The 14,326-nt window shown below is 46.2% G+C and overlaps 1 protein-coding gene across 3 annotated transcripts in view; it reads left to right on the top strand.

The window, feature by feature from the left end:
• Positions 1 to 14,326, top strand: part of pan2 (poly(A) specific ribonuclease subunit PAN2) — a 186,947-nt gene that overhangs the window by 58,167 nt on the left and 114,454 nt on the right. For all 3 annotated transcript variants that reach the window (XR_005458974.1, XR_005458973.1, XM_038786521.1), the window contains 5 exons: positions 2,134 to 2,207; positions 9,579 to 9,720; positions 11,370 to 11,507; positions 12,502 to 12,561; positions 13,674 to 13,764. Coding sequence is in view for 1 of the 3 variants with exons in the window: in XM_038786521.1 (XP_038642449.1) it covers positions 2,134 to 2,207; positions 9,579 to 9,720; positions 11,370 to 11,507; positions 12,502 to 12,561; positions 13,674 to 13,764 (505 nt within the window). In the remaining 2 variants the exon portion in view is untranslated. The remainder of the gene's footprint in view (positions 1 to 2,133; positions 2,208 to 9,578; positions 9,721 to 11,369; positions 11,508 to 12,501; positions 12,562 to 13,673; positions 13,765 to 14,326) is intronic.

Genomic DNA, 14,326 nt, shown 5'->3' with positions numbered 1-14,326 from the left:
TGAAATGGGAACCCTAATCTGAGTCTATTTGGTGGAGCACTCCCCATCGGGGTAACAGTTTGTGGCTAAGATCTTAGTCGCAGGTTCTGCCGCATTTGTCCAGGTGGGGAAAACCTCCTACCCAGCGGGTAAACAGGTCTATGACAATTAACACGTGGGAGAATCCCCCACTTCGGGGTGAAGGGCTGGTAAAGTCTGTTTGAAGGCCGACTGAGGTGACCCATCTAGACCTTTATATGTCCTCTGGTGCTTGCTTGTAAATAAATCAAATCGGTTCGGAAGTATTCGTGTATTTCTTGCACTAATTTACTTGATCAATAACTGGCTCAGTTTCCTTCCAGCCTAACTTTACCACAGCAGCTTGGCATTTTAGTTTTTTCTTTTGGACATTTTGGATAACACCCAAGGCTTGTCAACTCAGTAAATTCCCCCATTCCCGTGACCTTTTCGTCCTTTTGAGACATCATCGACATACGGCGATACCTCAATTGTCAGTATTGCTCCCTGGTAGTGTTGTCAGGTTTCCCGGGGACTGTCTGTTTATGTTGATCCTGAACCGAGATACCCGGCAGAGTCAATACCTTCCGTATACACACCGGGGGGGGGGGGGGGGGGGGGATCGCGGGGGTACCGAGTGAGTCCCGCCACGCCGCCCCGACACCTGCATGCGATCCTCCCACCCACCCCAAACCGGCGCGGTGAGATTCACATCTGGCCACTGGGAGAATTGCCGCTCGCCGTTTGTAACGGGTGATTCTCCAGCCCGGATGGGCTGAGCGGCCTGCCAAACACGACAGGTTCCCGCCGGCGCCGTCCACACCTGGTCGCTGCCGGCGGGAACAACGCGGGAACGCTGGGGGGTGGGGGGAAGATCCTGCACCGGGGGGGCCTCAAAAGGGGTCTGGCCCGCGATCGGTACCCACCGATCGGCGGGCTGGCCTCTCTGAAGGAGGACCTCCTTTCCTCCGCCGCCCCGCAAGATCCATCCGACATTTCTTGCGGGGTGGCCGTGGTGAGAACAGCCACCGCGCATGCGTGGGTTGGCACCGGCCAACGTGCGCCGGTGACGTTATTTACGCGGCGCTGGCTGCGTCATTTACGCGGCGCCAAGGCCTGATGCGTGTAATTGACGCGGCGCCGCACCTCGCCCCCCCGGGGGCGGGAGAATAGCGGGCTGGGAGCGGCCTCCGACGCTGGAATGAAACACTCCGGTTTTCACTCCGGCTTTGGGACTTAGTCTCCCGATGGGAGAATTGCGCCCATTATCTTATACTCTAAATTGAATCTCTAAACATATGCTCTGAAACAAAGTCTAACCTTGTAATGTAAAACTATGTGAACAGAACACACACTGATCCTTATAATTAAATTTTGCATGTGGGTTGTTTAATACTGTAGTCGGGTTATTCCAAGAACCTTACGGAATCAGAACAGTTTAATCGCATCAGGTGGAAGATGGCGGAGATAGGCCTAACACCTATGCCTCGAGGATTCTTGAGCAATGCTGAAAAAACTTATTCTCAAATCAAAAAAGAGGGATTAGCTGTAATCCTTGGAATGGAGAAGTTCCATCAATACGTTTATGGATGGCACATAGTAGTTACTGACCACAGACCCCTGTTGGGCTTTTTTGGAGAGGATAAGGCCATTCCTCCCATTGCTTCAGCTCGGGTCCAATGCTGGGCTCTATTATTAGCAGCCTATGAGTATACTTTCAACATAGAATCCCCAAAGTGCTTGGAAAACAGCTGCTCAACCTCCCCTGCCATCACTTCGGCCAGTTTATCCGCTGTTATGGACACTGCCCCACAGCGAGCTTGCTCCCGCCATCGTTCCTCCCACTAAACTTCCCACTGAGCTCGCCGGCAGACTATTGCTCGCTCCCTTTATCCCCGGATTCTTTTTCTGGGATTTTGACATCCTTTGGTTGCTCCAACTTTTCTAACAATCTCCTCAAAATCTAGTCGAAAAAGAGCCAAAAAAAACAAAGCTCTAGCAGAAGCCATCCAACGTGCGACCTCCACCTACATGTTGCCATCTCGGATGGGGATAGTTTAAATACAATAAATGCTAGTGGCTTAAAGTGTTTGTGAATATTAATATACTCTGGCGATGTGCTTTATTTTGTAACAGTATGAATTGCACAACAAGATGAGGAAGGAAGATTTGGAAGCAATGAAAATGAAAGAAAATAACCCAACAGAATGGTAGGTTTGCTTCTTTTGCCCTTGCAGCCTGAGCAATGAGCTAGTTTTTAATGTGGCTTCAAATAGTTCAAATAATTTGTGGGATGTAGGCATCACTGGCAAGGCTAGTATTTACTGCTCATCCCGAATTGTTCTTGAGAAGGTGGTGGTGAGCCACTGTTTTGAGTACAACTGAGCAGTTCACGTGGTCATTTCAGAGGGCAGTTGAAAATGAACCATGTTGCTGTGGGTCTGCAATCAATATAGACCAGACCGGGTAAGCACAGCAGGCTTCCATCCATAAAGAGCATTCGTGCATTTAATGGCTTTTTACAACAATGCAGTTTTTTCATAGAATTTACAGTGCAGAAGGAGGCCATTCGGCCCATCGAGTCTGCACCGGTCCCCGGAAAGAGCACCCTACCCAAGGTCAACACCTCCACCCTATCCCCATAACCCAGTAACCCCACCCAACACTAAGGGCAATTTTGGACACTAAGGGCAATTTATCATGGCCAATCCACCTAACCTGCACATCTTTGGACTATGGGAGGAAACCGGAGCACCCGGAGGAAACCCACGCACACACGGGGAGAACATGCAGACTCCGCACAGACAGTGACCCAAGCCGGAATCGAACCTGGGACCCTGGAGCTGTGAAGCAATTGTGCTATCCACAATGCTACCGTGCTGCCCTTTGTTGTTTAATGGTCACCATTATGCCTCGTTTTTCTTAAAATCCCAGATTTATTTAATTAACTAACTTTAAATTCCCCGGCTGCCACGGTGGTATTTGAACTCCTGCCTCTGGATGCAATGCAACTAAGCATTGAACCACTAGTTTGTCATCAATCCCCACATTCCAATTAGTTTATTATACTGTAATATAAATAAATTACCCAGTCAATGGGAAATAATGCACACAAAACCCCACATTTTCCCCTCTTGGCTATGGTGAATGAATATTCTAACCTGTTATGCCCCTATCCAGCCCCTAATTGCTTTTTTTCACCCAAAATCTGTGTTATAAAGAGCTTGTTAGACCGTACAAATGGACTTAGTTTAAAAGCTATACACAAAGGCTTTCAGAAGTTTTACTATAAATAGTGGTTAGCAAACATTTAACAAAATAATAATTGAATCGCCATCGAGAATTCTAGTGAACAGTGTTTGAGGATTGTGGAGCAATGTTTACGTAGGATAGCCAGCCCAGAAACCGGTCATTTGGCACAACTAGTCCATGCTGGTGTTTATGTTCCACTTGAGCCTCCTCCCCATCTTTTCTCATCTAAATCTACCATTATAACCGTCTATTCCCTTTGCCTCCAAAAGCTTGTCCAACTTTCCCTTAAATACATCTGTGCTATGTGCTTTGAGCACTATGTGCCAGAGTTCTATTTTCTTACCGCTCCACCTGTAATTTGTTGCAGTTCTTGATATCAACTATCCCATCCCCCATAAATTTAGAAATTATATATATTTTTTAAAATATTTTTTTAATTTTCCTCCTTTTTCACATTTTCTCCCAAATTTACACCCAACAATAAACAATAATCAGTAACGAATGTAATGTCAATCCCCATATCAATAACAACAATCCCATCCCCCCACCAAACCCCAAACATTAGCCCGCATATTAACATAAAGAAATGACAAAGAGGAATCAGGAATCGGCCAGAGTCACCATTAACACATACAGTCCCCCTGCCCCAGCCCCCAACCTTCCGAATGTTCGATGTAATCCAATTCTCGAAAGTGCATAATGAATAACGCCCATGAATTGTAGAACCCCTACATCCTTCCCCTCAGTTCAGATTTGACCTTTTCATTTTTTTATCAAACAATTTTATTGAGGTATTTTTCGGCATTGTAAACAGTTACAGATAACAACACAAAAAAAAAAGGCAAAGAAGGCAAAAATGTGCAAATATCAACGTAAAAACAATACTTCAATCAACCATACTGCACAAACCCGCCCCTCTCCCATCGACACCACCCGCCTATTTATCCCTCCTACTCTACACTACTCTCCCCCCTTCTCTCTCTCCCCCCCACCCCCTCCTGCTGACGTTCACTCTCCCGCGAAGAAGTCGATGAATGGTTGCCACCTTCGGGCGAACCCCAGTACAGATCCCCTCAAGGCGAACTTAATTTTTTTCCATACCCAGGAAACTTGACATATCCAAAAGCCATAGCTCGGTCTTCGGGGGCTTTGAGTCCCTCCATGCCAGCAGTATTCGTCACCGGGCTATCAGGGAAGCAAAGACCAGAACATCGGCCTCTTTCTCCCCCTGGACTCCCGGGTCTTCCGAAACCCCAAAAATTGCCACCCCTGGACCCATCACCACCCTTGCTTTTAGCACCCGGGACATGATCCCCGCAAATCCCTCCCAGTACCCCCTCAGCTTAGGACATGCCCAAAACATGTGAATGTGGTTTGCTGGTCCTCCCCCGCATCTAGCGCACTTAACCTCTACCCCAAAGAATTTTCTCATCCGAGCTACCGTCATGTGGGCCCGGTGAACGACCTTAAATTGAATCAGGCCGAGCCTGGCACATGTTGCGGTTGAATTTACCCTACTCAGGGCGTCTGCCCACAGCCCGTCCTCCATCTCCCCACCAAGCTCCTCCTCCCATTTGAGTTTCAGTTCCTCCGTCTGGGACTCTTCCCCCTTCATGAGCACCTTATAAATGTCTGAGACTCTACCCTCTCCTCCAACTCCTCTGGAGACTATTCTGTCTTGGATCCCTATTGGCGAGATGCGTGGGAAGGATGGGACTTGTCTGCGGATAAAGTCCCGCATCTGTAAGTACCTGAAATAATTTCCCCTTACCAGACCAAATTTCTCCTCCAAGCCACTCAAACTCGCAAAGCTCCCCTCCAGGAACATATCACCCACTCTCCTCAACCCTGCACGCTGCCATGTTCGAAACCCCCCATCCATGCTCCCAGGGGCAAATCGATGGTTATCTCATATTGGTGCCCAGACAGACGCACCCACCTCCCCTACATGCCTCCTCCACACATATCCGCAGGGCTGCCCCCACTACCGGGCTGGTGGAGTACCTGGCCGGTGACAGCGGTAGGGGAGCCGTGACCAGGGCTGTCAAACTGGTGCCCCTGCACGAAGCCCAGATTTGACCTTTTCAAACGTCAAGAATTCCAGCAGGTCCCCCTGCCACGCCAGGGCACAGGGTGGAGAGGTTGATCTGCACCCTGTTATGGGCCAGGGTTTAGAGAACCCCAAAGTGTATCATGGAGCTCACCTGACCCACAACTTTTAATAGATTGTGGTATGGGGAGCACACGGCCCACTCTACAGGTGTGGTACAGCAGAAATGGACACGTTTTTTTAAACAAAAACAATGTTTATTCTATGAACTCATTATTCTATAACCTTTTTAAAACATACAGTGAACATCTTAGCAACCATTAATTCAAATACAACCCCCTAAGTAATGCTTAATAACTTCCCAAACAACATCCAGAAGACAGAAGAAACACCTTTTACCAGAAGCACATTAGGTTATAGTCATTACTGTTCTTAGTTTTAAATCACCAGGATCGATTTAGTCTTTAGATTAGAGAGAGATTCATACATCTTCTGGCTGTGACTGCAGCTATCCAGCTCTGAAACTAAAACACACCCTGCAGCCTGCTCAAAAACGAAACTAAAAAGCAGTAATATGAGCAGCCAAACATTTCTTAAAGCCACATTCTCATTTTTAATTTTTTTAAAAATAAATTTAAAGTACCCAAATCATTTTTTCCAATTAATGGGGCAATTTAGTGTGACCAAACCACCTACCCTGCACATCTTTGGGTTGTTTGGGGGGGGGGGGGGGACGACGAAACCCACGCAAACACTGAGAGAATGTGCAAAGTCCACACGGATAGTGACCCAGAGCCGGGATCGAACCTGGGACCTCGGCGCCGTGAGGCATCAGGGCTAACCCACAGTGCCACCGTGCTGCCCTAAAGCGACATTCTCATGACAACCCTAACAGGATCCGCCTTTGGGCGATCAGCAAGGCTACAACATCTGCCTTCGCGCGTGTTACCAACCCAGGCTGGTCTGACAACCCGAATATGGCCTCCCGAGGGCCCGGGTACAGTTTCATATGCACCACTTTAGAGATTACCCTAAACACCTCCTTCCAGTAATCCTCCAGCTTTGGACAGGACCAAAACATATGAACGTGGGGCGCGATTCTCCCAGACAGGGAGAAATCGTAAGGCTGCCGTCAAAACCGGGCGGGTTTGACGCCAGCCTCCCCCACCCCGACCGGGAACCGATTCTGGTCCCCGGTCGGGGCTAGTATGCCGTGGCCGTGAACTCCGGCATCGCGGGCTTAACGAGTTTCGTTAAGCCCGCTTGCCGGAGTTAGCGCCGGCTGACGCGTCACATGACGTCAGCCGCGCATGCGCGGATTGGAAGACTCCAACCCGCGCATGCGCGGATGACGTCATCGCGCATTTGCGCGAAACCCGCGCGGGCCGGGATGCCCCTCAGCCGCCCCGCGAAGTGATACAGTGGGGCGGCGGAAGGACAAAGAGTGCGCGGGAATCGGACCCGCTGCCCGCGATCGGTGCCCACCGATCGCGGGCCCATGGCACCCTTGGCACGGCCGTGGTACTGCCGTGCCAATCGGTGCCATGGTTGCCAAGAACGGGACTTTACGGCCGTTTTAACGAACGGCCAGACCAGGTGTGTTTGCCGTTCGTAAAAACGGCCGTAAAGGGCTTGGAATTCGGCCCATCGGCCAGCTGTGAATCGCTGCTGGCCGTAAAAAAACGGCGGCAGCGATTCGTGTCGAGCGTGGGGGGGGGGGGGGGGGGGGGGGGGAGAGAATAGCGGGAGGGCGTCAGACTAGCGTGGCCGTAAAAATTTACGACCCCCGCTATTCTCCGCACCGTCGTAAGTGCGGAGAATTGCGCCCGTGGTTTGTGGGGCCGGGGGTGGCAACATTCACATTCATCTTCTACCCCCTCAAAGAATCGGCTCATCCTCACCCTTGCAAGGTGCGCTCTGTATACCACCTTCAGCTGTATCAACCCCAACTTCGCACACAAGGTGGAGGCGTTCACCCTCCATGCACATCACGCCAGAACCACTCCTCCATACTCTCTCCCAACTCTTCCTCCCACTTTGCCTTGATGCCTTCTAGCGTACGGAGTGTTAGCTTTTATTGGTAGAGGGATTGAGTCTCGGAGCCATGAGGTCATGTTGCAGTTGTACAAAACTCCGGGTGGCCGCATTTGGAGTATTGCGTGCAGTTCTGGTCGCCGCAGTATAGGAAGGATGTGGAAGCATTGGAAAGGGTACAGAGGAGATTTACCAGGATGTTGCCTGGTATGGAGGGAAGATCTTGTGAGGAAAGGCTGAGGGACTTGAGGCTGTTTTCATTAGAGAGAAGAAGGTTAAGAGGTGATTTAAGAGAGGCTTACAAGATGATCAGAGGATTAGATAGAGTGGACATCGAGAGCCCTTTTCCTCAGATGGTGATGGCTAGCACGAGGGGACATAGCTTTAAATTGAGGGGAGATAGATATAGGACAGATGTCAGAGGTAGGTTATTTACTCAGAGAGTAGTAAGGGTGTGGAATGCCCTGCCTGTAACAGTAGTGGACTCGCCAACACTAAGGGCATTTAAATGGTCATTGGATAGGCATATGGATGATAAGGGAATAGTGTAGATGGGCTTTAGAGGGGTTTCACAGGTTGGCGCAACATCGAGGGCCGTAGGGCCTGTACTGCTCTGTAATGTTCTGTTGTTCTTTTAAAAAAAAAAGCGGCGCCTTCTCCTCTTCCAAAATAGCCCCGTAAAGCGCCGATACTACCCCGTTCTCCAGTCCCCCTGTCGTCAGCACCTCCTCCAGCAATGTGGAAGCCGGCTCTACTGGGAAGCCCTGTATCTCTTTTCTGGCAAAAGTCTCGAACCATCATGTATCTAAATGCTTCCCCCTGCTCCAGCTCATACTTCGCTTCCAGCTCCTTCAAACCTGCAAACCGACCCTCAAGAAACAAATCCTTTAGTGAGAAATTATATTTTGATTGCAAAGTCCAAATCGTTGATGTGAATGAAAAAAGCAGTTGTCCCATCACTAAACCCTGTGGAGCAACACTTCCCCCACCTTCTGCCACTCTGTGATAACACATCCTCGGGTGACTGGTTTTAATGATCTGAAGATTTCAACATGTAACAGCAGACTGTTGATTGGTGTTCTGGTCGTCACTCTGCTGGAGAGAGCACAGTGCCTTTTGAGCCAACAATTCTCAACAGAACTGAACTCTACACCTTCTGAGCAAAGCCAACGTATCTCTCTCTGATCTGAGAATCTACTCAACTATATCAAAATGTAGTTTTGAAAAATAAATTCCAGTTTGTTTTATTGTTTCATCCAAAGTTGTATCATTCTCTTTTAATTTATCAGGTTAGGGTTAGGCTGAGGTTGAGGGTTAGGCTTAGGCTACTTTTCAAAAGGAAGAAACGGTTGTTACTTTTCCAACTATTTCAAAAAATATTTTTATTGAGAGTTTTTGTGTTTTTTTCATAGTGCTTGCCAAAAGAATATATATCTACATCAGAATAATACCCCCCTCTCTCCTCCCCCTCTGCTATATAGCGGTTTCATTGGCGTCTTGTTTTGTCTAGTGGATTTACAGGGTTTTACTTATTTATTTGTGTCGGCCCCAACAAAAGGAATAGCAAAGGTGGGAGAGGGAGGCGTTACTTGTGGGGTACCTCTCCTACCGCAGTTTTTTGTTTCTTTGCAGCCTCTGAAGCTGTTACTTCCCGGCATTTCTTCTAGTCTTCTTATTCTTGAGGGTGAGGGGATGATTTTGTCCGATTTTTGTGGGCTGAAGTGCCTATTTTCGAGTTCTTCGGAGGAGAGCCACCTTGCATGCATCCGCTCAGCACATCCTCGTCACCGGAACCCTTTTCCAACTATTATATCTGAAACTGCACAATTATGGTATCAATAAAATAGCCCATGATTACCTTAACTTGTATGGTATTTGTAACATTTGCAAAGCTATCTAAAGACTTTATCTGTCAATGCAAACACTAAATATCCCACTTGTTTCATGGGACGATCAATCGCCACTTAAACATGGAACATACAGTGCCATTCGGCCTATCGAGTCTCCACGACCACTCAAGCCCTCACTTCCACCCTATCCCCGTAACTCAATAACTCCTCCTAACCTTATTGGACACTGAGGGCAATTTAGCATGGCCAATCAATCCACCTAACCTACACAATTTCAAAGAATTTCCCACATATCCCAACGCCTAAAGTAAAAACTGCTGTGTTTCATTTAACCGTTGACAGATAGTAATATAAAGTTCTGTTTACAAGCAGAGGCACATATTTTTTTTTTCCAGGGAAGCGCTTTGTAATGCAGAAGGCCTGAGCTTCTATACATCAATTGAGGAACTGAAAAATATATGGATCCCATGTTCTATCAAGATGAAACTAACTAAAAATAAAGAGCTGGAAGTCACAAACTGGACTGAAAATGAAGGCGTATGTAACTATTTCTAGGCTTTGATTGCTTGATGTATCTTTTCAAACCTTGATGGATTGATTCTGATATCCATATTTTTAGTGCAGATCTGAAAGGTAACCTGAAATTAAGTCAGTTGGTGGTACAGTGGGTTCACAGAATTGTTATGCTGCAGAAGAATGCCATTCAAGCCATCATGTCTGCACCGGCTCTCCAAATGAGCATTATGACTTAGTGCTGTTCGCCTGCATTTCCCCATATCCCCTGCACATTGTTTATATTCAAATAATCATCTCACGCCCGCTTTGTTACAATCCCAGTTGGTGTTGTAACTGAAAAAGAAGACCCTATAATGGAACCCTGGCTCAGACGACTGTAGTGTTTTACTTTCTGAAGTAAATGTGAAGGAACAGAGTCGTAGGACTGCGATTAAGGGTGGCACAGTGGTTAGCACTGCTACCTCAACATTAGGGACCCGGGTTTAATTCCGGCCTCGGTTGACTGTGTGGAGTTTGCGCTTTCTCCCCGTATCAGCGTGGGTTTCTTCCAGGTGCTCTGGTTTCCTCCCACAGTCTAAAGATGTTCAGGTTAGGTGGATTGGTCGTGCTAAATTACCCAAAAAAAGGTTGGGTGGGGTTACTAGGTTATGGGGATAGGGTGGGGGCATGAGCCCAAGTAGGGTGCTCTTTCCAAGAATCGGTGCAGACCCGATGGGCCAAATAGCCTCCTTCTGCATTGTAGGGATTCTATGATTCATTAAACATGAAAAGTTTGATTAGAATACAATACTCACACTCTCCTTAGCTTCACAATTGTACGTAGATTTAAAGGATCACACCCCACTCTGAAACCAACTAGCAGATGCCACTCGATTGATCTTTTGTGGATTTCTCCTCCAATTTCCGCCCCCCACCAGATGATTGTCCAACAAGTATTTCCAAATTCCACTTTCCAAAATGCGTGCTTTTAAAATCTTCTCTCAAGCGATGTTTTCCATCAGCTTTGTTTTTCATCAAGAATCCATCTCCAGGTTTTCCAACTGTCCTTTCAACCAATGCTTTATCTCCACGTCTGGATTTTCCAACTCTCCTTTAAGGTTCCATTTGTCTTGAATGCTTTTACACAGCCGCCATTTACACAGCACGGTAGCATTGTGGATAGCACAATCGCTTCACAGCTCCAGGGTCCCAGGTTCGATTCCGGCTTGGGTCACTGTCTGTGCGGAGTCTGCACATCCTCCCCGTGTGTGCGTGGGTTTCCTCCGGGTGCTCCGGTTTCCTCCCACAATCCAAAGATGTGCAGGTTAGGTGGATTGGCCATGATAAATTGCCCTTAATGTCCAAAATTGCCCTTCGTGTTGGGTTGGGTTATGGGGATAGGGTGGAGGTGTTAACCTTGGGTAGGGTGCTCTTTCCAGGAGTCGGTGCAGACTCGATGGGCCGAATGGCCTCCTGCACTGTAAATTCTATGAAAATCTACTCTGTCCAGCCACTGAGTGCTCAATAATTATTTTCACTAACAGTCTCACAAATGGTAGTAAAATATCACAAGCTTCTGACTAGCTAACTCTGCCTGTCTTCAGTGAATAGTTTCTTGGTCTAGTTCCTGTTTCCATTGCTATTTGAGCAGCCTATGGTGGCTTATTGTTTGCTTTGGTCCTGTTCTGCAGCTGAGCCCTTCAGAAGATGAGGAAAACACTTACTTGTATGATCTAGTGGTGACAGTGGCCCACATTTTAGATCCTCGGACTGGTGGCAATCTTGTGGCTCATATTAAGGTTGGGGAAACATATCATCAGCGGAAGGAGGTACAGTATGATTAAGGATTTGGATCCAAACATTTCTTTTATAATTCAAACATAGTTCCTACTTCAAATTATGCTAGAATGGAATTGCAAGGAAACTTCTTCCAAACACTCATTCATCCTCCAATCCCTACACCGCCTTAAAATGATAGCTACCAAAAGCTGTAGTCAGTTTTATTTTTATGGATGGGTATCTCAATTCATGGTGGCTATCTGAGAGAGTCAGGAAGACTTCCTTCCTTTTCTGCCACAATGTTTTTGTCTTCTATACCTGCAATGAGAGTGGTCAATTATGCTGTTAGCATAACTGCCCTCATTAGAGGGGGAAAAATCACGTTTACAAACTGTAAAGCAGTTAAGTGCTATAAGATGTGTCATTCCTAAGATCATGGCAGACGATCAGTTGACCTTGTTGCAGCCAGTCTCAAAACAGCTGTCCACCTTCCTTCCAAAACGCTGGACAATGAAAGAATCTTAAAACCTAATCATGAGAGACTTCAATAAGCAGAGATGGGGGTTTCCAAATGGCAGTTGCCAATTGTAAAATGTAAGAGAACTGTTCCATTTTTAACGGTCATAGTTTGGTATTTGGCAAGATTTTAGCACTGAACCCCCATCATCACTTAAGACCAATAGTGTTTTTAATTTAATGTGTTTAAAATTATTTTTTCCTTGGACTCAAGTCTGCATCACTGAGGATATCGGATTCCTGTATTTGTTGATTTGATTTGATTTATTGTCACATGTACCTGCGGCCGAGGGAATGTACAAAGTAGACCAGACTGACTTGCTAGCATACCCTTTCTGTTGTATATCAATAATATTCTCTGCAATAATTTTCCTTTCGGTAATTGACACTGCCTTTTGGATTTTGTTCAGGGGTCCCTAGAAATGTGTTGATATATGCCAGGATTTCCCCTACGCAGTAATGTTTGAAAACTGCTGCCTTAATCGAGCATTTAACTTGTGTATCTCATGCAGTACGTTTATGTTTCAGGGTGTCACTCACAAACAGTGGTATCTGTTTAATGACTTTCTCATAGAACCAGTTGACAAGGTAATAAATTCTAAGTGACTTTATCTTTTTAATGATGGGATTGAAACCATGTTGAGGGGGAAGAAGGGCAAATTCTGCTGTCCTCTACTTGGAGCAACATTTCAAATTCATTCTTCATGTATGTTTTGCAATTTTCCTTAAGTATAGGTCAGAAAAAAATGTTCTTCCATAAGTTATGTAAATATAGGTTATAATTGACGTTTTGGCCATTGCCTCCCTGGTAGCCCGGAGACGGATCTGATTAATGTGGAGGGACTCGCAGCCCCCAAGTATAGAGACCTGGGTTAGTGACATGGCTGGGTTTCTCAGTCTCGAGAAAATAAAGTTTGCCTTAAGAGGGTCAATGGTCGGGTTCACCCGGATGTGGCAGCCGTTCGTCAACTTTCTCGGGGAAAATTAAAATGTCAGCAGAGCAGAATGCCTGGGGGGCAGGGGGCAGACTGTTGTTTTATGGTTGGGGTGTGTGAAGATTGTGATGGGGGTGTAAATGTTTATTGTACCATGTTTATGTTCCTGTTATTGTTATTATAAAAATTGAAAATACCCTAATAAAAATATTTTAAAACAAAAATATAGGTTATAATAAATAATAATCCCACAACATACGTTGATAGTCTAGTCTAGTGGAAACAAACTGGCTATATCAATATTACTGCTAAGTGCCACTACAGTAATGACTAACTCCACATAGAGTTTCAGATTGTGGTCACTGCAGGGAAATGGGTGTAGCTAGCAACTTCAACATGCAGAGAAAAGACCACTCTATATTAGTATATTAGGCATCCCAGTGAATTTTGCCAGACTAATGCAATGCATCCACAAGCTCCCACTATTAATTAGTTTATTGGAAGTGGGAGGGTGAAGGCGTTGAGATTAAAAACGGAGGCCAACAGCCTCCCAGACAGGGAGAATCATTGTCAGACATCACCCGACAGGAGGTTACAGAAGAATGTTGGCAAAAGGCCTGTTGAGGAGCTCACCTGACACGCTTAGACAAGAGTGCCAGCACCTGTCATGTGGGAATCTAAAGAGGCAAATTCTTTTAAATGGTAGGCCAGTGAGAATTTTGTTGAAATTGGTATTTATTTAAAATTGGCATTTTATTTTTGCAGTGTGAAGCTGTGCAGTTTGACTTGAGTTGGAAGATTCCCTGTATTCTATATTACGCTAGACGGAATCTGAATTCCAAGTACGATTTAACCAGTAGGTAACATTTATTGAATTATCAAATCATGAATTACTGACTGGAGAAGCATAGGATTATCTGGAAGAAACCCAAACTCACTCCACGCTCACAACATTGTTTGGGTAATACTTTGCATGCTGCAGTTAGCCGGTTGACCCCTAACAATAGATGTATTAATGTGGCAAGAGAAAGTGGGACTTCCTGCCTGGTAACCATATAATACAGAGATGCTCTATCATGCTTCAGTGATTAATGGAATTGTACAACATAATGCTGAACTGTATAAACCAAAAATATCCCAAGATCTGACACCAATGAGGGAAGCAGAAGGGATTGCTACAAATAACTTCAGCACCTAATAATAATCTAATAATCTTTATTATTGTCACGAGTCGGCTTACATTAACACTGCAATGAAGTTACTGTGAGAATCGCCACATTCCGGCACCTGTTCGGGTCACAGAGGGAGAATTCAGAATGTCCAATTCACCTAACAGCACGTCTTTCGGGACTTGTGGGAGGAAACCGGAGCACCCGGAGGAAACCCACGCAGACACGGGGAGAACGTGCAGACTCCGC

This window comes from Scyliorhinus canicula, chromosome 28 (genome assembly GCF_902713615.1).
Source record: "Scyliorhinus canicula chromosome 28, sScyCan1.1, whole genome shotgun sequence".
Classification (NCBI taxonomy): Eukaryota; Metazoa; Chordata; class Chondrichthyes; order Carcharhiniformes; family Scyliorhinidae; genus Scyliorhinus; species Scyliorhinus canicula.
Note: the sequence above shows the minus strand (reverse complement) of the source record. Positions and strands in the feature narration are given on the sequence as shown.